A 20660-nucleotide genomic window follows, 5' to 3' on the forward strand; every position below is an offset into this window, starting at 1 on the left:
CTGGGTGGGAAATGGAGCTGCTGGGATTAGAGCCGGCGCACATATGGGGTCCTGGCGAGTCAAGGTGAGGACTTTAGCTGCTAGGCCACGCCGCCGGGTCCTGGCACGGTTCTCAAAACTGAACAGTAGCAAGAGTCAATGCATTTCTTTTGCTTCTCTTCAATTCTATTTGAAAGTGAATGGAGGAGCTAACTGAACTAAGGAAATTTAAAAATTGCTGAGCAGCATTCATAAATCAAATAAGGGTATGCTTATTTGTATTAAAAGGAACATTCCCAGTGCATACTACTGATAAACACTGTAGGTAGACTACATGTTTTGGGAATTCACACTCTTTGAGGTTCAGGATATGACCTACTAAAAATAGCACAGCAAGAGACTTGCTGGGGGGGAAGTACACTGTTGGTAATATAATCCACAAGATTATGAGACAATAGGTTATCTCATGTTGGGTGTAAAAACACACCGCTATTATTTGCTCGGATGATGAACAAAAACAGAAAAGGAAGTTCAAGGTTAAGCAGCAATGTATGGGCAAATGTGTGACTCATATTATAGATAAGTCTCTCATTCAAAGTAAGACACAGCTAGACAATCAGTTTCCAGCAAATGATGACTCATTAGCATTCCCCAGCCAATCCGTTCCTTACTGGACTAACAGCTCTGCACCTAAGGAAGGAGGTCTTCCCTGCTATTGCCAGGAAAACTTAACTTCTCCATCAAAACTCCTGGAACCTTTCACTTGCCTTATTATTTAACAGCCAAAAAGTGAAAAAGTAGTAAAATCTAAATATCTCACTCCATAGATAAAAAGACTGATATTCGAGTCTCGTGGGTATCATTTTTTTTAATTTTCACCTTTTTTTAAAAAGACTATTTTTATTAGAAAGGCAGATATACAGAGAAGAGGAGACACAGAGAGGAAGATCTTCTGTCCAATGGTTTACTCCTCAAGCAGCTACAAAAGCTGGAGCTGCGCCAATCTGAAGCCAGGAGCCCGAAGCCTCTTATGGGTCTCCCATGTGGGTGCAGGGTCCCAATACTTTGGACTGTCCTCGACTGCTTTCCCAGGCCACAAGCAGGGAGCTGGAGGGGAAGCAGGGCTGCCAGGATTAGAATCGGTGCCCACATGGAATCCAGGTGCTTTCAGGGAGAGGACTTTAGCCATTAGGCTATTGAGCCAGACCCATAAATATAGTTTTATTTTTACTTTTCTGGAATCTAGAGATGGGTAGTAAAGTTTGATATAGATTGCTTAAATGATAAATACATGGAAGGACAGAAGTAGAATAATTAATACAAATAACACAATCCCAACCAAAGCACCAAGGATATTCTTATCAGATCTAGCTAAAATTCATATGAAAAACAAGACAGCCCAATAACTAAAGTAATCTTAAACAACAAAAACAAATATGGAAGCAACACACTGTCCCATAGAAGACATAATACAGAACAGCTGTAACGAAACAGCCTACAACTGGCACAAAAATAGACATGCAGAACAATTGAAGAGGTGAACCCCAGAAATTAACCTACACATTTACAGCTGATTTTTGTAAAATGAGCTAAAATCAATTCCTGAGAAAAAACAGTCTCTTCAACAAATGGTGGAGAAAATTGGATCTACATGTGCCAAAGTATATTTAAAAAAAAATCCCTCTCTCACACCTTATATAAAACTCAAGTCAGAATGGATCAAGAATATAAATCTATGACCTGATACCACAAAACATTGGGGAAACTGCAAAAACTTTAGCATAATGACTTCTTGAAAGCTCAGGTAGTACAAGTAAAAAATGGGATTATACCTAGCAAAGTATCTTCTGCACTTAAACACTCAATGAAGTGAAGAGTTACCAACAAAATTGGAAAAAAATACTTGCAAACTATGCAGGTGCTCAAAGATTAATACCCCAAATCTATAATGAACTCACAAAACTCAGTAACAACAAACCACACACACAATCCAGTTAAGAACCGAGCAAAGAACACCTTCAAGGCATTCTTTCAAGGATGAGGTACAAATGGCAGACAGACACTTGAATTGATGCTCAGGACCACTAGTCATCAAGGAAAGGCAAATAAAAAGCATAGTGAAGTTTCACTTCACCCTACGTAAAATGACTGGTGAGGATGCTGGGGGTAAGGCAGTATAAATCACTGTTACTGGGAATATACACTAGTATGACCATTATGAAACACAGTAGAGAGATTCCTCAAAATTCTGAAAATAGATCTACATTCAGTATTTGGAAGATTTATTTGTATACTCATGTTTTTTGCAACTCAACTCATAATTGCCAAGACATAGAATCAACCCAAATGCCCATCAGTGATGATCAGTTAACCATGTGCTATGTATACGCTATGGAATACCACTCAGTCATAAAGAAATTCTGTTTTTTGCAATAAAACTAACACAATTTAAAACCAGTATGATCAATAAGTAAGTCAGTTTAAAAATTGCAAATATCATGTCTTTTTCTTACAACATATGGCAGTTAATACAGAATTTAAAAAAACATAGGAATGAAATGGACATCTTGTAACATGATTTGTCACTTTTAGCTCCAGTTTATACTCCTGTGGAACTCTGGTCTTCCTGCTTCTTACCTGCTGAATATTATGGGTAGCGGTTAATTGGGACTGAAAACACTGGTTTTTGAAGAAACTGATGAAAACGAGAGAGGAAAGGGAGGCAGAGCTGGGAGGAAGAGTGGGAACCACGGCTTTATTCTTGGATTATACCTACATAGTGCACACAAGTTACTCTTACATTAATTAAAATACGCAAATAAAATCTGAGTGGCTGCATCAGTACACATTTACTTGTACCCGAGGCAAGATATTCACAAATTCTTTAGAAAGCTAAAGATATCAAATGTGAAGTGGTGCTTAGAAGACTAATGTAACATATTGTGTATTCCAAATAATCTCTTTTCTCTAGTTGAATTCATCACGGGCTCATGAATTATATGATGGCATCATTTCTCCCAAAAGACTTATGTGTTTCCTTTTTGTCATTCATTGATTACTTAGTGGTGCATTTTTTTCATGGTGTTATAATTTGTTGTTGTTGTTGTTATTGTTATTGTAACTGTTCTAACTCATACCAGTTGTTGACCTTATTTCATGGCTTCTCACTTATGGTAATGTATAGTGATGGAGTCCTGGGGTCTATCATATACAGATGTGGGGGTACAATGCAACATGCATCCCTGCATCCAGACGAAAGATGGATTCCCAATGAAACTGTTGGGCAGGTGTAGACAATGCGATGCTGGATTGTCTGACATTGTACCAACAACGTCAGGGTACACTTAAATAAGACTGATAGAATTAGGATTCTTTATGAAGGACTACAGTAATGTAACAAAATGAGAAAAATCGAACGGGAGCTGGGAGTTTGGGGGGGGAATCCCAGCCTATACAAAATTGTACCACATAATTCAAAATTCAAAATAAAAATATATTTAAAAAAGAAGATTAATGTAACATTAAGATCAGCTTCTCAAGGATTTAGATATTCTTACCTTGAAAAGACTGCTTGGCTCTATCTACGAGTTCATCAATTGGATAACTGGCCAAATTTCCTCTGGCATGTTTAGTTTTGCAGTAGGTGCAAGCATTGAGACACCTGTTGAAGTGACAGCAATAAATAAGGATCAGAATTATAGATGGTATGTCCTTAAGGGGAGACCCACTCAAATACACATGATAGTGCTATCAGTAATAGTTGCTTAATACATCTGGATTTTAAAAAATGAACATATCCCATATTTATTTCCACTAAACCCAGAAAGTTGCAATTGTTTCAAATTTCAACCATTCCAGATGATTGTATAAATCATGTATTAAGTGCACATGTCCAAAAGGCAGTTTATAAATGTTTATGATGAATAATCTGAAGACTGTTTAGTCACACACCTTTTTGCAGTAAACCACTGACATTTGGCCATCATAAACTAGGAAACTGTAGTACTGCTCCTGTGTGTGTGTGTGTGTGTGTGTACATCAGAAATGATGCAGACTCATCTAACTTGTAACTAACAATGTAAAAATAAATAGGCCACATGACATTCAAGAAAATACACCCTTAGAAATTTCCTAAAATAGTTTTCATTCCTTGAAATCTGATAGAAGGAATATTAAAACCTTCCCAGTGAATATTTCCTGGGATTGCTTTAATCGAATTAAAGAAGTAGAATGGCAATGGTTAGCTTTAAAAATTTAGAAACTAGATTTTTTTCCCCAATACTTTTTAGGTAACTTTCAATGTGGTAGGTTCTACTTAGAATATTTAAAAATAATTTAAATATACACTTGTTACAATAAAAGCAAAAGAAACAGTTACAGCATAATAGTCTTTCTTCCAATAAATGAATCACAGCAACACTGCACAAAGCAAACAGGAACATCTCTTCAGTGATCCAATGACCCTACTAACAACATTTTGGAAATGCCATCCACTATCCAAATGAGTGCTTTAAAATTCCACACCCCCCCAAAAAAAGAACTTTCAATCACTGGACCTGACAGTTTTTTTTTTTAATTAACACATGACTTCAAAATATACACATTCACTGTACTTAGCAGTCAAACATGCAAAGCTTAATTTCTGATCACTTTCCCATGGAACTCCTACCGTCACCTCCCTATGCATTGTGAAATGTGCTTCGCTGTTTAAATAACCATACTATCTTAAGTTGCTTATAACCTACCACGTAAGCAATTTATATTATTTCTATAAACGCAAACTGCGGTGTTGGTTATGTGAGTACAGTTCCCATTCTTTCTGAAATTGTGAAGTGAGTAGAGAACACTCTTCTGGTTTTCTGTCCTTGGGATACAGACAGCTGTCTACACTTATTCTAACCTCAGCAGCGATCTTGCTTCTATTGAGACCTCGCTGACGACCAGCCTCTGACAGATGTTGTATCTGCTTTATCATTGAGTATTTCTAAAGTCGGGCACCACTGACTGCATCTTACAGACAAGAATCTACCCCCAAATATTGCTCAGGGTCATGTAACAACAAATTTAAAATCTGGTCAGTCAAGATTTCAAACAACATGGTATTTCCGTATCAAGCCACCTCTCTTGGGAAAGTGTGTTAGGCCTCCTAGTTCTATTCCAAAACAAAGAAAAACACAGCAAGACATTCAACAGAAGATACAAAGTAACAGGCCATCCACATTCCAAGATGTGGCTAGGACTTGTTTTCCTGTGAATAAAACTGTAAATCATGCTATTCTGCTATTCTATGGAAGCCTAAGATCAGACTTCTGGTACATTCCCTGGCTCACACGTGCCACTTTCATCCTCCTTGCTATTGTTCAAGCTGTTTTGATCCTTTTGCTGGTTCTAGGATCAAACACGTCATCTCATTGGATCTATCCTGTTATAAATTCTATAGTTCAGATTACCTAAGCTGTTTGCTGGGTCCACATCCCCTCAGACATTTTTCTCAAGAGTCTCCATAACTCACTGTATTTAGGAGACCCTGCCACTTACCTGTTATGCCTCCTTATAGCTTTAATTCCATGATATATACAAGAAGTACTCAAAAAAGTCAGATGAAAAGCTATGTGTGGATTTAAAACAAATTTTTGTAACACTAAACTTTTGTTTAGTTTCAATTTCCATTTGCTTTTTGAAACATTTCTATAGGTTTTCATCTGTTGTGCCTGACTGGTAAGACCCTCCCCAAAGGTATGTCATAGCAATGTAAACAGGGCCCAGCACTACAGCATAGTAGTTAAGGTCCTTGGCCTTGCATACACTGAGATCCCATGTAGGCACCAGTCTGTCCTGACAGTCCCGCTTGACATCCATCTCCCTGCCTGTGGCCTGGGAAAGCAGTCGGGGACAGCCGATGGAACCCTGCACCCGCGTGGGAGACCTGCACCCAGCTCCAGTCTTTGTGTCCACTTGGGGAGTGAACCAACAGACAAGATTTTCCCTCTCTGCCTCCCCTGTCTCTATATATCTGACTTTAATAAAATGAATGCATCTTTAAAAAAATTAAAAAAAAAGAAATGTAGAGAGTGGGTCATAGGAAGCTTCCAATTCCTGCAGGCAGCCTGTCCCACATACTGGAGAAAGGAATGTGGAAGAATCTGAATGGAGAGCCCGTGCTGCAGTTTCCCCACTAGTCTGTGACTCAATGAAGTTCCAATAAAAACCCAAAAGGTCGGGATTCCAAGAGTTTCCCAACTGAACATGTGGCGGCTCCTGGAGTGTGGCCTCTACAAAACACAAAGAAACTACTCACTTCTCTCCAAAACTTGCCCTATTCATCTCTGCATCGGAGTACTCCACAGTATCCAGTAAACAGAAGTGTTTCCCTGAGTTTCAAGAGCCCCTGTAAGACTTTAAACTCCAGGAGAACAAAGGCAAAACAACCTGGGGCTTGGAACGAGCACCTACAGGGGAAGGAGTTAGTGGGAGTGCAGCCCTGCATTGTGGGAGCTGACACCGTGTCCGGGAAGACTTCTGAATGGAACTGAGTTGGAGGACATGGGGCTAATGTGCACCGCTGCAGCAATGACTGCTTGCTTATTGATGGGGAGAAACCTTCATACCTTTTGAGGTCACAGAATCTGTGTTGATTGTGCGACGAGAATAGAGGGGGGGAAAATGTATGTTTTTTTTTTTTCCCTAAACAACTGGCATTCATACAAGTGAAGTAAGCACCCTTCCAGGGATCTGCCACATCGCCTACTGGTACCACACGGGTCTCTAAATGGCTTTCTCGTATTCATCCTCCTATCAACGGACTGCAGAGTCATCAAATAGATGATGTTAATAGAATTACTAGTATATTTGACTTGGGTTATAACATAAAATGAGTTAAGCCATGTAAAGCACTTGGCATAGTTCCTGCCCTAGTGATCGATAAGCATTGGTCACTAAGCCCATTAGCATGACTGTGTTTAAACAACTGTACAAGGAAAAGTAACGCATTAGCATGTCCTAGGTACACCCAACTTTATGAAACAGATGTGTTTCTGATGCGTTAGCTAGCACAATGTCGGCATCCCATGTTGAGTGCCAGCTCAAGCCCTGGTGGCTTCACTTTCAATGTGCCTGGAAAAGCAGTGCTCAGGCCCCTGACACACACGTGAAGGACCTGGGAGAAAACTCCTGGCTCCTGCCTTCAGCCTTGGCTATTGCTGGAAGATTTCTGTCCTTGCTCCACTTAATTGTGCTACTCAAAATTAGTCCATAAATTTTTTTTTAAATGTTTTAAATTTTCCTTGGAAAAGTCAACTTTGTTAACCAAATCATTTTCCTACTGCCCCACTTTGAAAAAGTGTAAACATGTTCGGAATGAAAAGTCAGTCATGAAAGCTACTAAAAACTTCAAACGAAACATGGTGATAATACAAAACAGTACACTTAAAACAAGCCAGTAAGAACAAAAATTGGATTATGAATGCTAAATATTCTTCACTGAACTGTTTTTCGGCACCTGATCTTGGCCAAAAGGCCGAGAAGCAATCAACTGCTTTTCTGAAATTACGCTATTTAACAGTCCTAACTCAAGTGTCAAAGCTACCTCGTCCTGAGGCTAACTGTGTTACAGAGAGTGAAGCTGCCATCTGTGACACAGCCATTCCGCACAGTTCAATTCCCAGCTGCACGATTTCTAACCAAACTCTCTGCTAACGCACCTGGGAAAGCAGAAGACAGCAGAAATGCTTGAGCCACAGTCACCCATTTGCGAGAACAGAATGAAGCTCCTGGCTCATGGTTTTGACTGGGCTGTTACGACCATCATAGCCAATTGGGGAATAAGCCAGCAGATGGAAGGTCTCCTCCCCTCTGTGTCTATCTTGTCTCTCTCTCTCTCTCTCTCTCTCTCTCTCTCTCTCTCTCTCTGTCTCTGTTAATCTGCCTTTCAAGTAAATCAAATATAACTTGTTAAAAAGACTATTAGCAATTAGCTTCTCAATCCTCTTTGGTTTTGAAACAATTTTTCGGATCACCAAGAATTATGTTGATCAATCATTTCACCAAGACATGATTTCCATTAAACAAAGGATTTCATAATATAAATTTTTAGTAAATAATTCTAATTCTCTGTAAACAACTAAGGAATTATCTAAGAGGCAGCACACTGAGCGTGATTCTTAAGCCATTCCCCAAACACAAGATCTTTGAAGGCTGTCTGTTGAAAGTCAAAACCAAGAAGTGATGCTTGCAGAAATTCAAGGAAGACAAATTCATGAATCACCCACGCTCTTGTGATAGGAAGATAAGGCCTACATACCACGTCTCCTCATCGTAGTGAACTGGCCGCAGGCCAAGAAAGAACTGAAAGCCTCAATAGCATGGGGAGGTTAAATACTTAATTAAGTAGTAAATTTCTGGCATCTTAAAGGTTTAAGGTTGCATATTAGTTTTTATTTAATTTTTTAAAGGCACAATGAAAGACAGAAGAAAAAACTCACGTCCCAAACACCCAAGATGGCAGCAGACATAACTGGCTCAGGTCAAAGCCACGAGTTTGCAAAGTGTTTCGGACCTCCCACACGGACGGTAGGACCCCAAGTATCTGAGATGCTATCTTCTCCTTCTAGGGTGTACATATGCAGGAAGCTGGATTGGAAGTGGAGAGAGTAAGACTCAGACCAAGCTCTTAGCTCTGGGACACAGACAAGTGGCAACTGCTGTATTAAATGCCAGCTTAAATTATTATTGATTTCCAATAAATAAGGTACATATTTCACATACTACAAAAGAACATTCTCTTAGTAGTAGCTAAGCATTGAGAAAATCCTACTTTGATCAAGCCACTTCCTACACTTTGAATTCTCACCAAAGAAAAAAACAGTATTCCAAGAAACAAAAAGTAAACATGGTAGACGAAGCCAGACTGGTAAATTAATTCTATTGTGAGCTGTCATCTTGGTTTGAAAAGTTTTTCCAGAAAAAGTACAAACCTTTGGGTCTTTTACACAAATACGGGAGATTCTTGTATCACCAGGGTCTGATTTAGATCTGCAAGTGATAACATAATACCTGTCTGCCAAGGCCAAAATCCTGGGCAAAGAATGACATACTAGGAAAATTTGCAGAACATGGTTTCAGATTCCTAAATTGTTTAAGCTTTCTGTGGCCAAAGCTTCTGCATCTAAAAGGAATCCGTTCCCTTGGTTACTGTCCTGACCTCCTGCGCCAAATCCAATTTCATATTCTACTAATTAGCTTCACTGTCTCCCACAGTGCCCACTCTGGAGTTTTCTCGCTTCTGCATCAGAGAACTTTCCTGAATTAACGCAACTGCTGCTATATTTTGTCATCTTTTATCCCCATATCAAAAAGTCATTCCAACATATTATAACTCCCTATCATTGTTTCCTCAAATTCACCTGCAAGCCTCAGCTATCAAGCAACAACCGCTCTAAAAAAATCACACTGAAGGAAAAGTGGCTAATAATAAAGGATAGTTGCTAAATGCTTGCCAAATACTCAATTATGCATTTTTACATTATCTATTCTACTTTCCTTATAAGAAGCTTGAGTAAATATTATTCCTACCTATAGTGGAGGAAATTAGCACTCAGTAAGATTGAAAAACTTGCTCATAGCTACACTAACAGTAAAGTCAAGTACAGAATCTTATCTGAAATTCCTTTATCAGTTATTATACTCTAAAACAATTACTCTAAATGCTTTTTCCATTGTACAATTAACTTAGGGAACAAGTATACATATGAGTGTATATATATCTTACTTATGTTGCTAATTGCATTTAGCACAGCACTCTATATGCTAATAGACTTATCAGTAAATATCAAAGCTCTTAGTGATTTCATCATGGGCAAGATCAACATTTGGACTACAGCTAGAAGGTATTCTGGAAAAGGTCATTCAGTAAACTACAAGGTGGGGAAAGGGAAGGCAGGAATGTAAAAGGCATGCAGGAGTCACAATAACACCCTTGTCTTAGAAGTCAGGAAGTTGGAAACAGAAAACTAAAGCTTAGAGACCAAAACTTTAAGATCAGGGGCCTAAGACTAGGTATAAACACATTACAAGTACACACCATCCAAGAGACTACCTGCAAGAGGTTAACACAGGAGAAGTGAGTTAACCAGGGTGTCACCTCAAGATTTGACTAAACCACACACTAAATACAGTGATCAAAAAACAAAACAAAACAACATTGAAGAATGGGTCCCAAAACACTGTCTGCAAGTAAAAAACAATCAGCAAGCGGAGCTATTGCTTTTGCTCCCTTGGGAACTTACGGCTGGTGTCTACTGAGGTGGAAATCTCACAGGAAACACTGACGGAAGCTAATTCCCTAACATTTAACAGGTGCCGCATTTTGGCTCCTAGGATAAAAGGTATTATTCTTTTTTTTTTTGGGGGGGGTGTAGCCAGAAATTTAATTTCTTTTTTTTTATATATTTTTTATATTCATTTATTCATTAATTACATTGCATTACATGACATAATTTCATAGGTACTGGGATTCCCCCCCCCTTCACCCCAAACCCTTCCCCCATCATGAATTCCTTCACCTTGATGCATAACCACAGCTCAAGTTCCGTTGAGATTCCCTAATTAAAAGTTTACACCATACAGAGTCCAGCATCCCACTTGACCAGTTCAAGTTCAACGGCCTCTTAGGGAGGCCCTCTCAGGTTTGTAGGCAGAGCCAGCAGAGTGTCACCTCGATCAATTAGAAGCTTAAAAGGTATTATTCTAACAGTGGTCAAAACATGCTGGGAAAAGGGGAAAAAATCTTGTATTTCAAGGATTTTGAAACTAGAAAGTTAAATTCAGACAAATTTGTAACCTCAGGTCAAGTAATGATATGAGCAACCACATAACAAAGAGACACGAGGTGTTTAAACTGAAATGGAAAAGTCATGCCTGGGCATTTACCAATTAACCACCATTTTTAACTTCAACAACCCTTCTGAGTTAATCCACATAATAGTACTTCACCTGTCCCTATTTCTTTTCCTTTTTTTTTTTAAGAGATCACAACCTTAGAACCCCAACAATGAATAGACTGTCAGCCAGTGGATTCTGAATAGGGTTCATTGCGATTGGAACTGCGAGATTGGCAGCAATCCAGAACTGATGAACTATCAAAACTGTTTGAACAGGACCCTCGGAGCGCGCTTCCTGTTGGGGATCTAGGGTGGGTGAGAAGTTTATTCAAGCTTCTTATAAGGAAAGTAGAATAGATAATGTGGGGTTTTCCCTTTGTTTCTCCCCTGACCCCAGATACAGAGAAAAATGATAATATTAGTGTGGAAACAATGGTATTACCCACTTTTACCCTGTAGCCCTTGACCCTTTGTACCCTAATCAACTAAGTAAGATTATTATAAAATAATTTTCAAAAAAAGGAAAAAAATAATAAAACATGTGACTTGACACAGGTGCAAAAAAAAAAAAAGAGAGAGATCACAACCTGAAGAGGGATCAGAACAAAGTATACTTAAGAGAGAAATGAAATGAGGAAGTACAGGCTCTTCATCAAGAACCAACCAGACTTCAGGCTGGCTGCTCCCATCTCTGCAGGAAGAAGGCTTGCTCACTGGGTTCTCATTCACACAGTTGGTTCAGTGTATCTTCTCCCTCGTACACAACATACCTTATTCCCTAGACCGACTGGAAGAATCACTACTGATCCAACAACAGCTCTTTCTTACTTCATTGGGATGTGGAGAGGGAGTGATAAAAAAAATATCCCTCTTAAATACAGAATTGAATTGTTCATAAAAACAAAGACAAAAACAAAACTAAACCAAACCGCACTGCATTTAGACAGAGTGAAATGGGGTATGAGGCGAGGGTAGGGGAGGATTTGAGAAAGAAAGCTTTCCATTGCTGGTTCATTCCACAAATGACCAAAAATGGCTGGGGCAGGACCAGCTGAAGGCAGGAGCCAGTAATTCCATGTGTATTATCTACATGGCTGGCAGGGGACCCAGTACTTGGGCTATGACCCACTTAGTGTGCAGGTGTTTTTGCAGGCAGCTGGACTGGAAGAGCATCCAGGACTGCAAACAGTGCTCCACATGGGATGCTGACATCACAAGCCAGGGATGAACCCGCCAGTTCAGAAAGTCCCGAACAGGGGCTTCCTAAGCTTCTACTGCTTTTCAGCAACTGGCAAACACTGGACTTGACAGAGAATAGCTGAAACTTAGACTATCTATACATGACTATCTTAGAGGCATTAACTTTTTTTTTTCCTCAAAAAAGTTATTACTGAGACAGGAGAAGACATGAAACAGCCAGATACAGAAGACTCCCATACTCCAAACAGCTCTCCCCAAACAGCTGGGATTGAGTCAGGCACAAGCCCGGAACTCAGAACTCAACCTGAGTTTTTCACCTGGGTGGCAACTATTAGAGACATTACCTGCTGCCTCACAGGGTGTGAGATAGAATTGGAAGAACAGTCATGACTTGATCCCAAACACCCAATATGGGATGTGGACATTTCCAGCACAATCTTACCAGGCCAGATGCCCACTCCCTGCCTTCTTTACAGTGTCTGGGGACAGATGATCGCTGCAGTTACAATGTTAGCACCGAGCACTGGAATGCTTGGATCTGCTCATATAGACCTGGGAGGCAGCTGGTGATAGACCAAATGCCTGCGTCCCTGACTCTCATAGGAGGCCCATATCCAATTCTGGGATCCTGGCTTCAGTTTCGTACTACTCATTGCATTCATTGCTGGTCATCTGGGAAGTGAACCAGTGGCTGGAAGATGTCTCTTTCTCCTTCTCTTTCCAACAGTAAAATATATATATCAGGAAAAATGAAAAAGAAACACTTCAAAAATCCGCAAACATTACATCTTTGGTGACATGACAACAGCAGTCTAGTGAATCAACTAGCCTTGGCAACACCATCATTAGTTTGATTTACATCAGGTCTTTTCTTTGCTCACTGTCAATTCTTTTGCAACTCCAGGTTTACTTTACCAGTATGCAGTCATGTATCATACATCTGTGGCTTAGTCACAGGACAAGCACCCTTATGTTCTCTTTGTGTCTGCACAGGAGGTGTAAAAAAAAGCATGGGTGAGAAGAAATTCATGGGTATCTCCTGGAAGAACTAGAAGTTGGATAGGAGTTAGAAGACAACAACCAAATGCCAGGTTTTGTGTTTGCAACTATTTTTTTTTTACTAGTCTTTGGCAGGGGACTACCTTATTTCTTAATATATACCATTTAATGAATAATTGTAACATTTACTGAAGTAAAACCGATACAATATTAAGCGTACTTTTCTAAAATGTGTAATTTGGTAAATGTTAGTTTAATGAACATAAAATGTGAAATTCTTTCTAAATCAAGACAATGAGTTTCTCCATCACCCTAAAGGTTTTAACGTCTTTGTCACCTTTTCTTCCCAAGATCCAAGAAATTACTGTTCTTTCTTTCTTTCTAAGGTAGCATTCATGAGTAATTAGTTTATAACAATTTTATATAAATAGAACAATAGAATACATGCTCTTTTTGGTCTGGCTTCTTTCATTCCCTCCATGGAGAACAGTAATTGTCCACTCTTTGTTACTGCTAACTATTATTCCATGGATTTTGTTTTGCCAGCTGCCCAATGAGTCTTCATTAGAAGCTAACAAATCATAAAAAAGCTGGACAAGAGAGAAGGGATTGCTCTTTTTTTTTTTTTCTTAATTTGTTTCTTCTCATTTGTAGCACTGGTTTCTAGGTCAATATCAGAACTCATAACCAATGAGCACATGCCTTTAATTCCATGATTTTTCCAGACAGTTTTGGTTTCACAGATGCTTCAATTTAAAGCATCTTAAGTGGGAAAAAGAAATCTTAAGATTGTGGAAATGTGTTGCCAACTTCTTCTGATCTAGATAAACTCAGGCTGAAAGCAGAAAAGCGAGAAAATATGCTAGCAGTACACAAGTTCCTCTTCCTCCAGGACTCCCAAAAGCTCTAACACCAGCAATTTGGACTCCAGCAAGGTTCAAACAAAAGCCAAGGAAATAAACAGAAAGTCAAGCCGTAGAAGCCAAGCTTGGATTTGTGAAAACCCAGACTGGAAAAGTTACAGATTCCATAGAAGATGATATTGGAGCCCAGAAGATATCTAAACCCCACCCCCACAGCTGTTCTTTCCCAAGCACCTCCAGGAAAGCAAGCCTTGCCCAACAAAGACAATGCAGCTCATTGTGAAAACACAACAGAGATGCAAAGGGCAAGCTGAGGCCACTGGAGGCTAGGCCTTTAAAGTCCTAAGGTACAGGTAGATGCTTGTAGCTTCCAGTGGGAGAATCCTAGACTTGGCAAGGATAAAAAGGCTTGGCCTTTGGCTGTGGTTACTGCAAATGGAATGGACCATAAACAAGTAAACTGGCAGTTCCCTTAATTTTTATGGGAACTGACTGGACCAAAAGAGCCACAGAAGCCTGCTGAATGTCTCAGTAGGTGGTTCTGAGTCGGAAAGAGCATCAGAGGTTCTGACAGTCTCATCCAGGCCAACTGTGGGACCCCTCAATCTGACTCAAGTCTGCATCCCAGTGACAGTAACACTGCCGGGCATGGGACTGTAGCCTGAGAGCCACAGTAAGGCAGCCCGTGAGGCACTAATTACAGAACAACAACGGAATATTACTGTTTCCAGATCAGTCTTTTCCAAAGGCTGAAAGGCTGCTAGGAACACAAGGAAGAAAGCCACACAAGCAGGGAAAAAAATATCAGATGCTCTCAAATACACTAAGAAATTTAAATTTTCTGCCACCTTGGGTAACATTAAGTATTCCTGGATTATAAATAAAATAACCAATGTGTGGTCTTTCTGGTCATCCTCCTTTTAAAATGAGAATTGTTTTCAAAATCACCCTGTTCCTGCTCAGACATTAAAAGGCAGGCACACATGACTTACTCTTCAGGCGTGGGGTGCAAGACCATCAAGTGTTCCATCAGATTGAGACAGCATTACATGGACCCAGGGATCCTGGTCTTGAAACACGATTAAACTCAAGATCTGTGCTCTGCAGTGTGGTGGGATACTTCCTTTATGAGCAAGTTTCAATTAAATACATGAATAGAAGCAAAGGTGTGGATATCAGGGAGGAGAAGAGGTGACACACTCAGGGTGTCAGACTCCTACTTAAACCTACTACTTTCCTAAAATATTAAATTTGATTTGAAAATCTACTCTTCTGTCCTGCAGTCCAGAAAGCTCAAGGTAAACCAACCCTAAACACTAGCTCCAGAGTAGAGTTCAAAGGGAAATCGCTTTTTCTTTTTCCGATAAATGCTTAGTTCAGGACCTCAGGCCCAGGACAAAAAGGCACATAGCATTCTTGTGGAAATTGGAATTCGTTCAGAATTATGCATGGGACTAAATTCCTATCACTGACATGTCAACGGACTCTAAGAAAAACACTGCTCTTAAAACAGAGCCCTTTTCTTTTAGCGATTGTGACACGTTTGTTCTCAGCACCACCTGACACTCAGCCTGAAAGCCAAAGGAGGTACTGTCCAGGAAATCACAGGAAGAGGCCGTCAAACTGCTGGATTGAGGTATACTTCTGAATTTGAAATTATGCAACTCATTGCATTTAATTACCGTTGGGTTATCTATGATGTGCAGTGGAAATAAGCATCTCAATAAGCAGCACAAGTATGAAAACCACTGAGAGCTTCAAAGAACCAACTAAACGGTGACTGCCACAATAATTATATATTCACTTGAACAATTTTCTTTCTATTTACATTCTTCTAGATGCCAACTTCCAAGACTACCTGGTATTGAGGTAAATGAGAGTTATTAGGAGAATAAAATACAGTCTCTAGCTTCAAATGATGCAAGTATTTTAGGGCAGGCATGTTGCAGAGCTTTTATAAAAGCTCATACAGGGTAAGCTGCTAGATTTCTGAACTGGAAGCTTTCCTAAGATTTAAAAATCTGATGGATATAAAAATCAAAAATAGAAAGCCCCTCAAACTACACATCTACTTACACCTTCTCATTCTTTCAAACACAAAATTTGAAGAAGCAAAACACAGGTTTTCTGGAAAGCAGCTTAATACCTCTACACCAATGGTTCTCAATCCTTTTTCTTGGCCAAAGGTAGTGCTAAGATATGCCCCACCCCCCACAGAAACGTCAGCAGAAGGCAAGAAGAGGTATAGGTATACCAGACAGAGAAAGCAGTGAAGAAGTGAAGAGGGATACAGAGAAATGCTGCTGGTGGATGCGAGAGAACAGGCCGAGAATGCTAGAACATGAGCAATGCTGCTGAGGGAGGAAGTATGTTTTACTGCTGTCTCAGTGGTTTCGATATTATGCACAGTGTTCTCTTAGTTTGTGTTAGAAGTTTTAATTTAGCACTGAAATACATGATTCTAAAATTCACTTCTTCAGAAGAGAAACTTAGTGAACTTTCAGGAAATGATACGAGTGGATTCCTTGAATATTATTATTCTCAACTTGGTATAAACATTTTCATGTACTACAGAGATATAGGACAAAAATATAATAATATCATTGTCTTTACAATTGGATTAATTTATTTGCAGAAAACGAAAAGGGAGTCATACTTCTCTTATCTAATTTTGTTGATGTTATTATTCTAAAGTTTAGGTTCAGCATAGTTCAGCTATGCAGTACTGGAGAAAGTGAAAAGGGACCCATACCTCCACTATCAAGTTCTTTTTTGTTGATATTATCATACCACAGTTTAGGGTCAAAACAGTTCAGCTGTGATGTCACTGGTAGGCAATAGTTCACTTTAGAGTGAAAAACAAACCGTTTTTAAAAATAAAATCCAGAAATTCATTGTCATGGTCACATTGGAAAGAGCTAATCAAAGCATTGAAAAGTTACACAGTAAAGGTTTACAGATCTTCATACCTTCTATAAGCCTGGGAAATTAACATTACTAAGGCCAGTCCATTTCCTTATGCTCGATACAGAGTGACCTCAGATAAAACAGTTCAGGAGACTTTTTTTCCTTTTTTTAGGGGACGGGGATGGGAAGGTGGTCATCTCAGCCTTTTGGATATCATGGAAAATATTTATCAAGAATCCTGCAGAGAAGGTTGTACATCTATGCCAAGGGTGGCCCTGTGTTAACTTGTATGAAACACAGACGGGTAAGGCCTGCCTTGCATGTAGCCAATTAAGTTTTCCTGAAATGAGGGAGCAAGCAGAAACAACTGCTATAACTAAAATGTGAAATATTCATTATACTACACATGCCAGAATCGAAATGGATTTATTAAGGACTAAATATTGGCATGGTGGATAACAGTGAGGCTTTGCTGAAATGTAATGACAGGATCTCAAAAAAAAATGTATGTAACACAAAATCCCTGTAAACTGTAAATATAAAATGACAAAACCACTAGTAGTTTTTCAAAAAGTCAAAAACAGGATCACCACATGAGTCAGCAATTCCATTTATGGGTACATAGACCAAAGAACCCAAAGAAGAGATGTGTATGTCAGTATTCACAGCCAAAGTTCTTCACTAAAGCCAAAAGGTGGAAGCAATCCACATGTCAAGCAACACATGGCATATGGGAACAAAATGTGACATGAGCACAGATTGCAATATTGTTCAGAAATAAAAAATTAATCCAGGAATTCATTTTATCCAGTTTCTGCTTACTAAATAGTTTTAGGTTGGGAAGGTGAAAAGTTTCTGGAGATGGAAGATGGTAAACAAAATGAATGTATTATTGTCACTTGATTGTACACTTAAAAATCATTAAAATGGCCCATTTGATATAATGCATGCTTTACCATAAACAAAGGGCATGAGACAGGTTAATGTTAACACTGCATTAAAAAACTTGAAGAGTAAAATAAAATTCAAAGGACTCTCAATCAACCCCAAGTTATAAATGCCGGTTAAATTTCAACATAAATATGATAGATCAGGTACCACAATACTTTTTATAAAAATTAGTTTTGTATTATCCCCAGAATGACTGCCAACTAAATCCCATGCCTACATATAATAAAAGTTTATTAAAACTAAAACTGTTTTTCCCACACTAAAATAGGGCAATTCGACATTTGTTGTTTGTATTTCATCACTGTTTTTCAGACAGAACAAGAGTTCTGCTGCCTACACACCATTTCTCAGCATCAACACCCATTTTCTTATGCAATTTTAAGTTGGCAGGTTTCAGGCATTTTTTCCAACCACAGACAAAAACTTCTTTTGATACTCTAAGTGAACGTTCAAGGAAATGTTCCTAATAAAAAAGACTATTTAAAACAATAATGTGAATGTGCATCAACAGTCTAAGGAAAATCTAAGCGGTAATGCAATGAAAACTTCACTTCTAACTACAGGATCCGAGGACTCTGTAGGTACACCCTTGAAACATGACCTCTTGGTCTCTTCAACAAGGAAAAAAACAAATGTCTGAAGAACATAGAATGCTAGAATGCCTTAAAATGAGCAAAAATACATTACCTAGTAACCTATGCCAGGCCATGAACTTTTATCACTTCAAACACTATCATGCAATAGTCCTTGATGATTAAAAAAAAAAATCTTTAGCTTCATTTATTCATTCCTTAAAAGTTACAGACAACTGGGAGCAGCTATTTAGCCTATTAGTTAAGACTCCAGTAAAGACATCTACGTCCCATGTCAGAGAACCCTATTTTAAGTCCTGGACCTATTCCTGATCACAACATTCCACCAATAATGGAGATCGTGAAAAACAACAGTAATAGTTCAAGGAATTTGGTTCCTGCCACCCATAGGCAAGACTTGGATTGAGTTCCTGGCTCATGGCTCTGGCCTCAGCCCCACACTAGCCATTGGGACATTTGGGGAGTGAATCAGCAGATGGTACTTCTGTCTCTGACTCTCAAATAAATCACTTAAAATCTTAAACAGTCACAAAAAACTGACATATATTGAAGAATATTAGCTTGAACACAAGTTCTAATTCTTGCTTCAGGCAGCTCATAAAAGTTATTTTGTATAAAATAAGAACACCAATGATGACAGCAAAAATTTACACAGCATGTATATGGCAGAGCTAGGTATGGCTATAAGCACTTCACATGTACTAAGTCAGTTACTCCAGAACACCAATCAGGAACTAGGAATTACTGTAGTTTCCAGTTGTCACAGGGAAGAGGATGAGACATGGAGTGGTGAAATGATTGAGAGATCGCAAGAATATCGCAGTCGGTCAGTGGACTCAGCACACTGAGGTTCTTTCAGGCACTTGTCAGGTGCACATTACCGATCATCATATGCTGGGAAGTACAGATCATTTTAATAAATCTCTTCAAAAACATAATAGAAAATTTTTCAGTTGCCTATGGACCACTGCAATGCATTAACTGTTTCCTTGGGCATTTTTGGCTGTCAGAGCTTTTGTTTTTAACTCTGTGCCTCCGCAAGAAGAGCAACAAGGACAGGAGTCACTATTGGAACCTAGACTCTAGGTACTTTCATAAGAAAGAAGGAAGTAAGTACCAGAAATTCGTGGCTAGTTGAAAAAAAAATCTTGAATTTTTCAATCACTATACAAGTATAGAAAAAAAAAAAAAAAACCCGACAGGAATAGGTGTTGGTTTGTCAAAGAAAGAAACCATATCCTTCTATAAGGGGTTTAAAACACAGCCAGCCAGTCAGACTCACTAACAGAAATATAAAACTGAAATTTTCAAGATATTAGTTTCAAGATGCTGAGGTATAGGTAAATTGTCCAAAATAATCAGAGGCTTAGAGGAAGGGCAAAGTTCATGGTCAGTATGACTCACACATGGCTCACAGCAAAACAAAAACCACCAGACGGTTTATCTTTCAAAACAAAAGACACTGAGTCTGGCACCAGCCTGCAAAGCAAGAAACACCATGTGCAAGTCAGACGTTCCTGTGAGGTTTAAAAATAACACGGAGAGCTAGGCACATGAGGAGTGATGACATCTAAAGCCGACCTTCTCTGAAATACATAATCCATTTATAGCTTCAAAAAACAAACAGAAAAAAAACCCTCAAGCACCTGAAAACATCAACTTTGACAAGCAAGTCAGAAAAACTAAAGCCTGAGAATAAAACACATTACAGTAAAAAATTACTATATTTACAGAGAAAAAAAAAGTACTGTTTTTGCCATACTGAATGTGATAATGAAGCAGGGTACTCCTTCTCTGTACTCACATGAACTCCGTGAGATCAGCTGTGCCTTCCCTTCAGCCAGCCTAAGCTGGCCTGGGTGCACTGGCATACGAACCATCTCCCACCTAGAGAAACTGTTCCCCAAAACTTCAACTTGGGGGAAGGTGTTTTGGCATATCAGGTTAAGCTACCACCTGAGAAGTTAGTATTATATATTGGTGCTGGTTCAAGTCCCAGATGTTCCACTTTGAATCCTTCTCCTTGCTGATGTGCCTGAGAAAGCAGCAGCAAATAGCCTAACTGCTTTGGCTCCTATATGCTAGTGGGAGACCAGGAAGGAGTTTCTGGTTTCTTGTGTGGACCTGGCCCATTCTCACCTATTGCAGTCATTTGGGAAGCAAATCAGCACACACAAGATCTGTCTCTCTCTGTGCACCTCTGTCTTTGAAATCAATAATCTTAAAAAAAAAAAAACACTCTGGAAAACCAAGATGGCAGAATAGGGTAAGGACATGTTTAAACAGACAGA

General features: G+C 39.1%; 1 protein-coding gene across 2 annotated transcripts in view; it reads right to left on the reverse strand.

The window, feature by feature from the left end:
* Positions 1-20660, reverse strand: part of CDKAL1 (CDK5 regulatory subunit associated protein 1 like 1) — a 648926-nt gene that overhangs the window by 368730 nt on the left and 259536 nt on the right. For both annotated transcript variants that reach the window (XM_058667489.1, XM_058667500.1), the window contains exon 8: positions 3537-3640. In XM_058667489.1, the coding sequence (XP_058523472.1) occupies positions 3537-3640 (104 nt within the window). The remainder of the gene's footprint in view (positions 1-3536; positions 3641-20660) is intronic.

This window comes from Ochotona princeps, chromosome 1, assembly GCF_030435755.1.
Source record: "Ochotona princeps isolate mOchPri1 chromosome 1, mOchPri1.hap1, whole genome shotgun sequence".
In the NCBI taxonomy this organism is placed as follows: Eukaryota; Metazoa; Chordata; class Mammalia; order Lagomorpha; family Ochotonidae; genus Ochotona; species Ochotona princeps.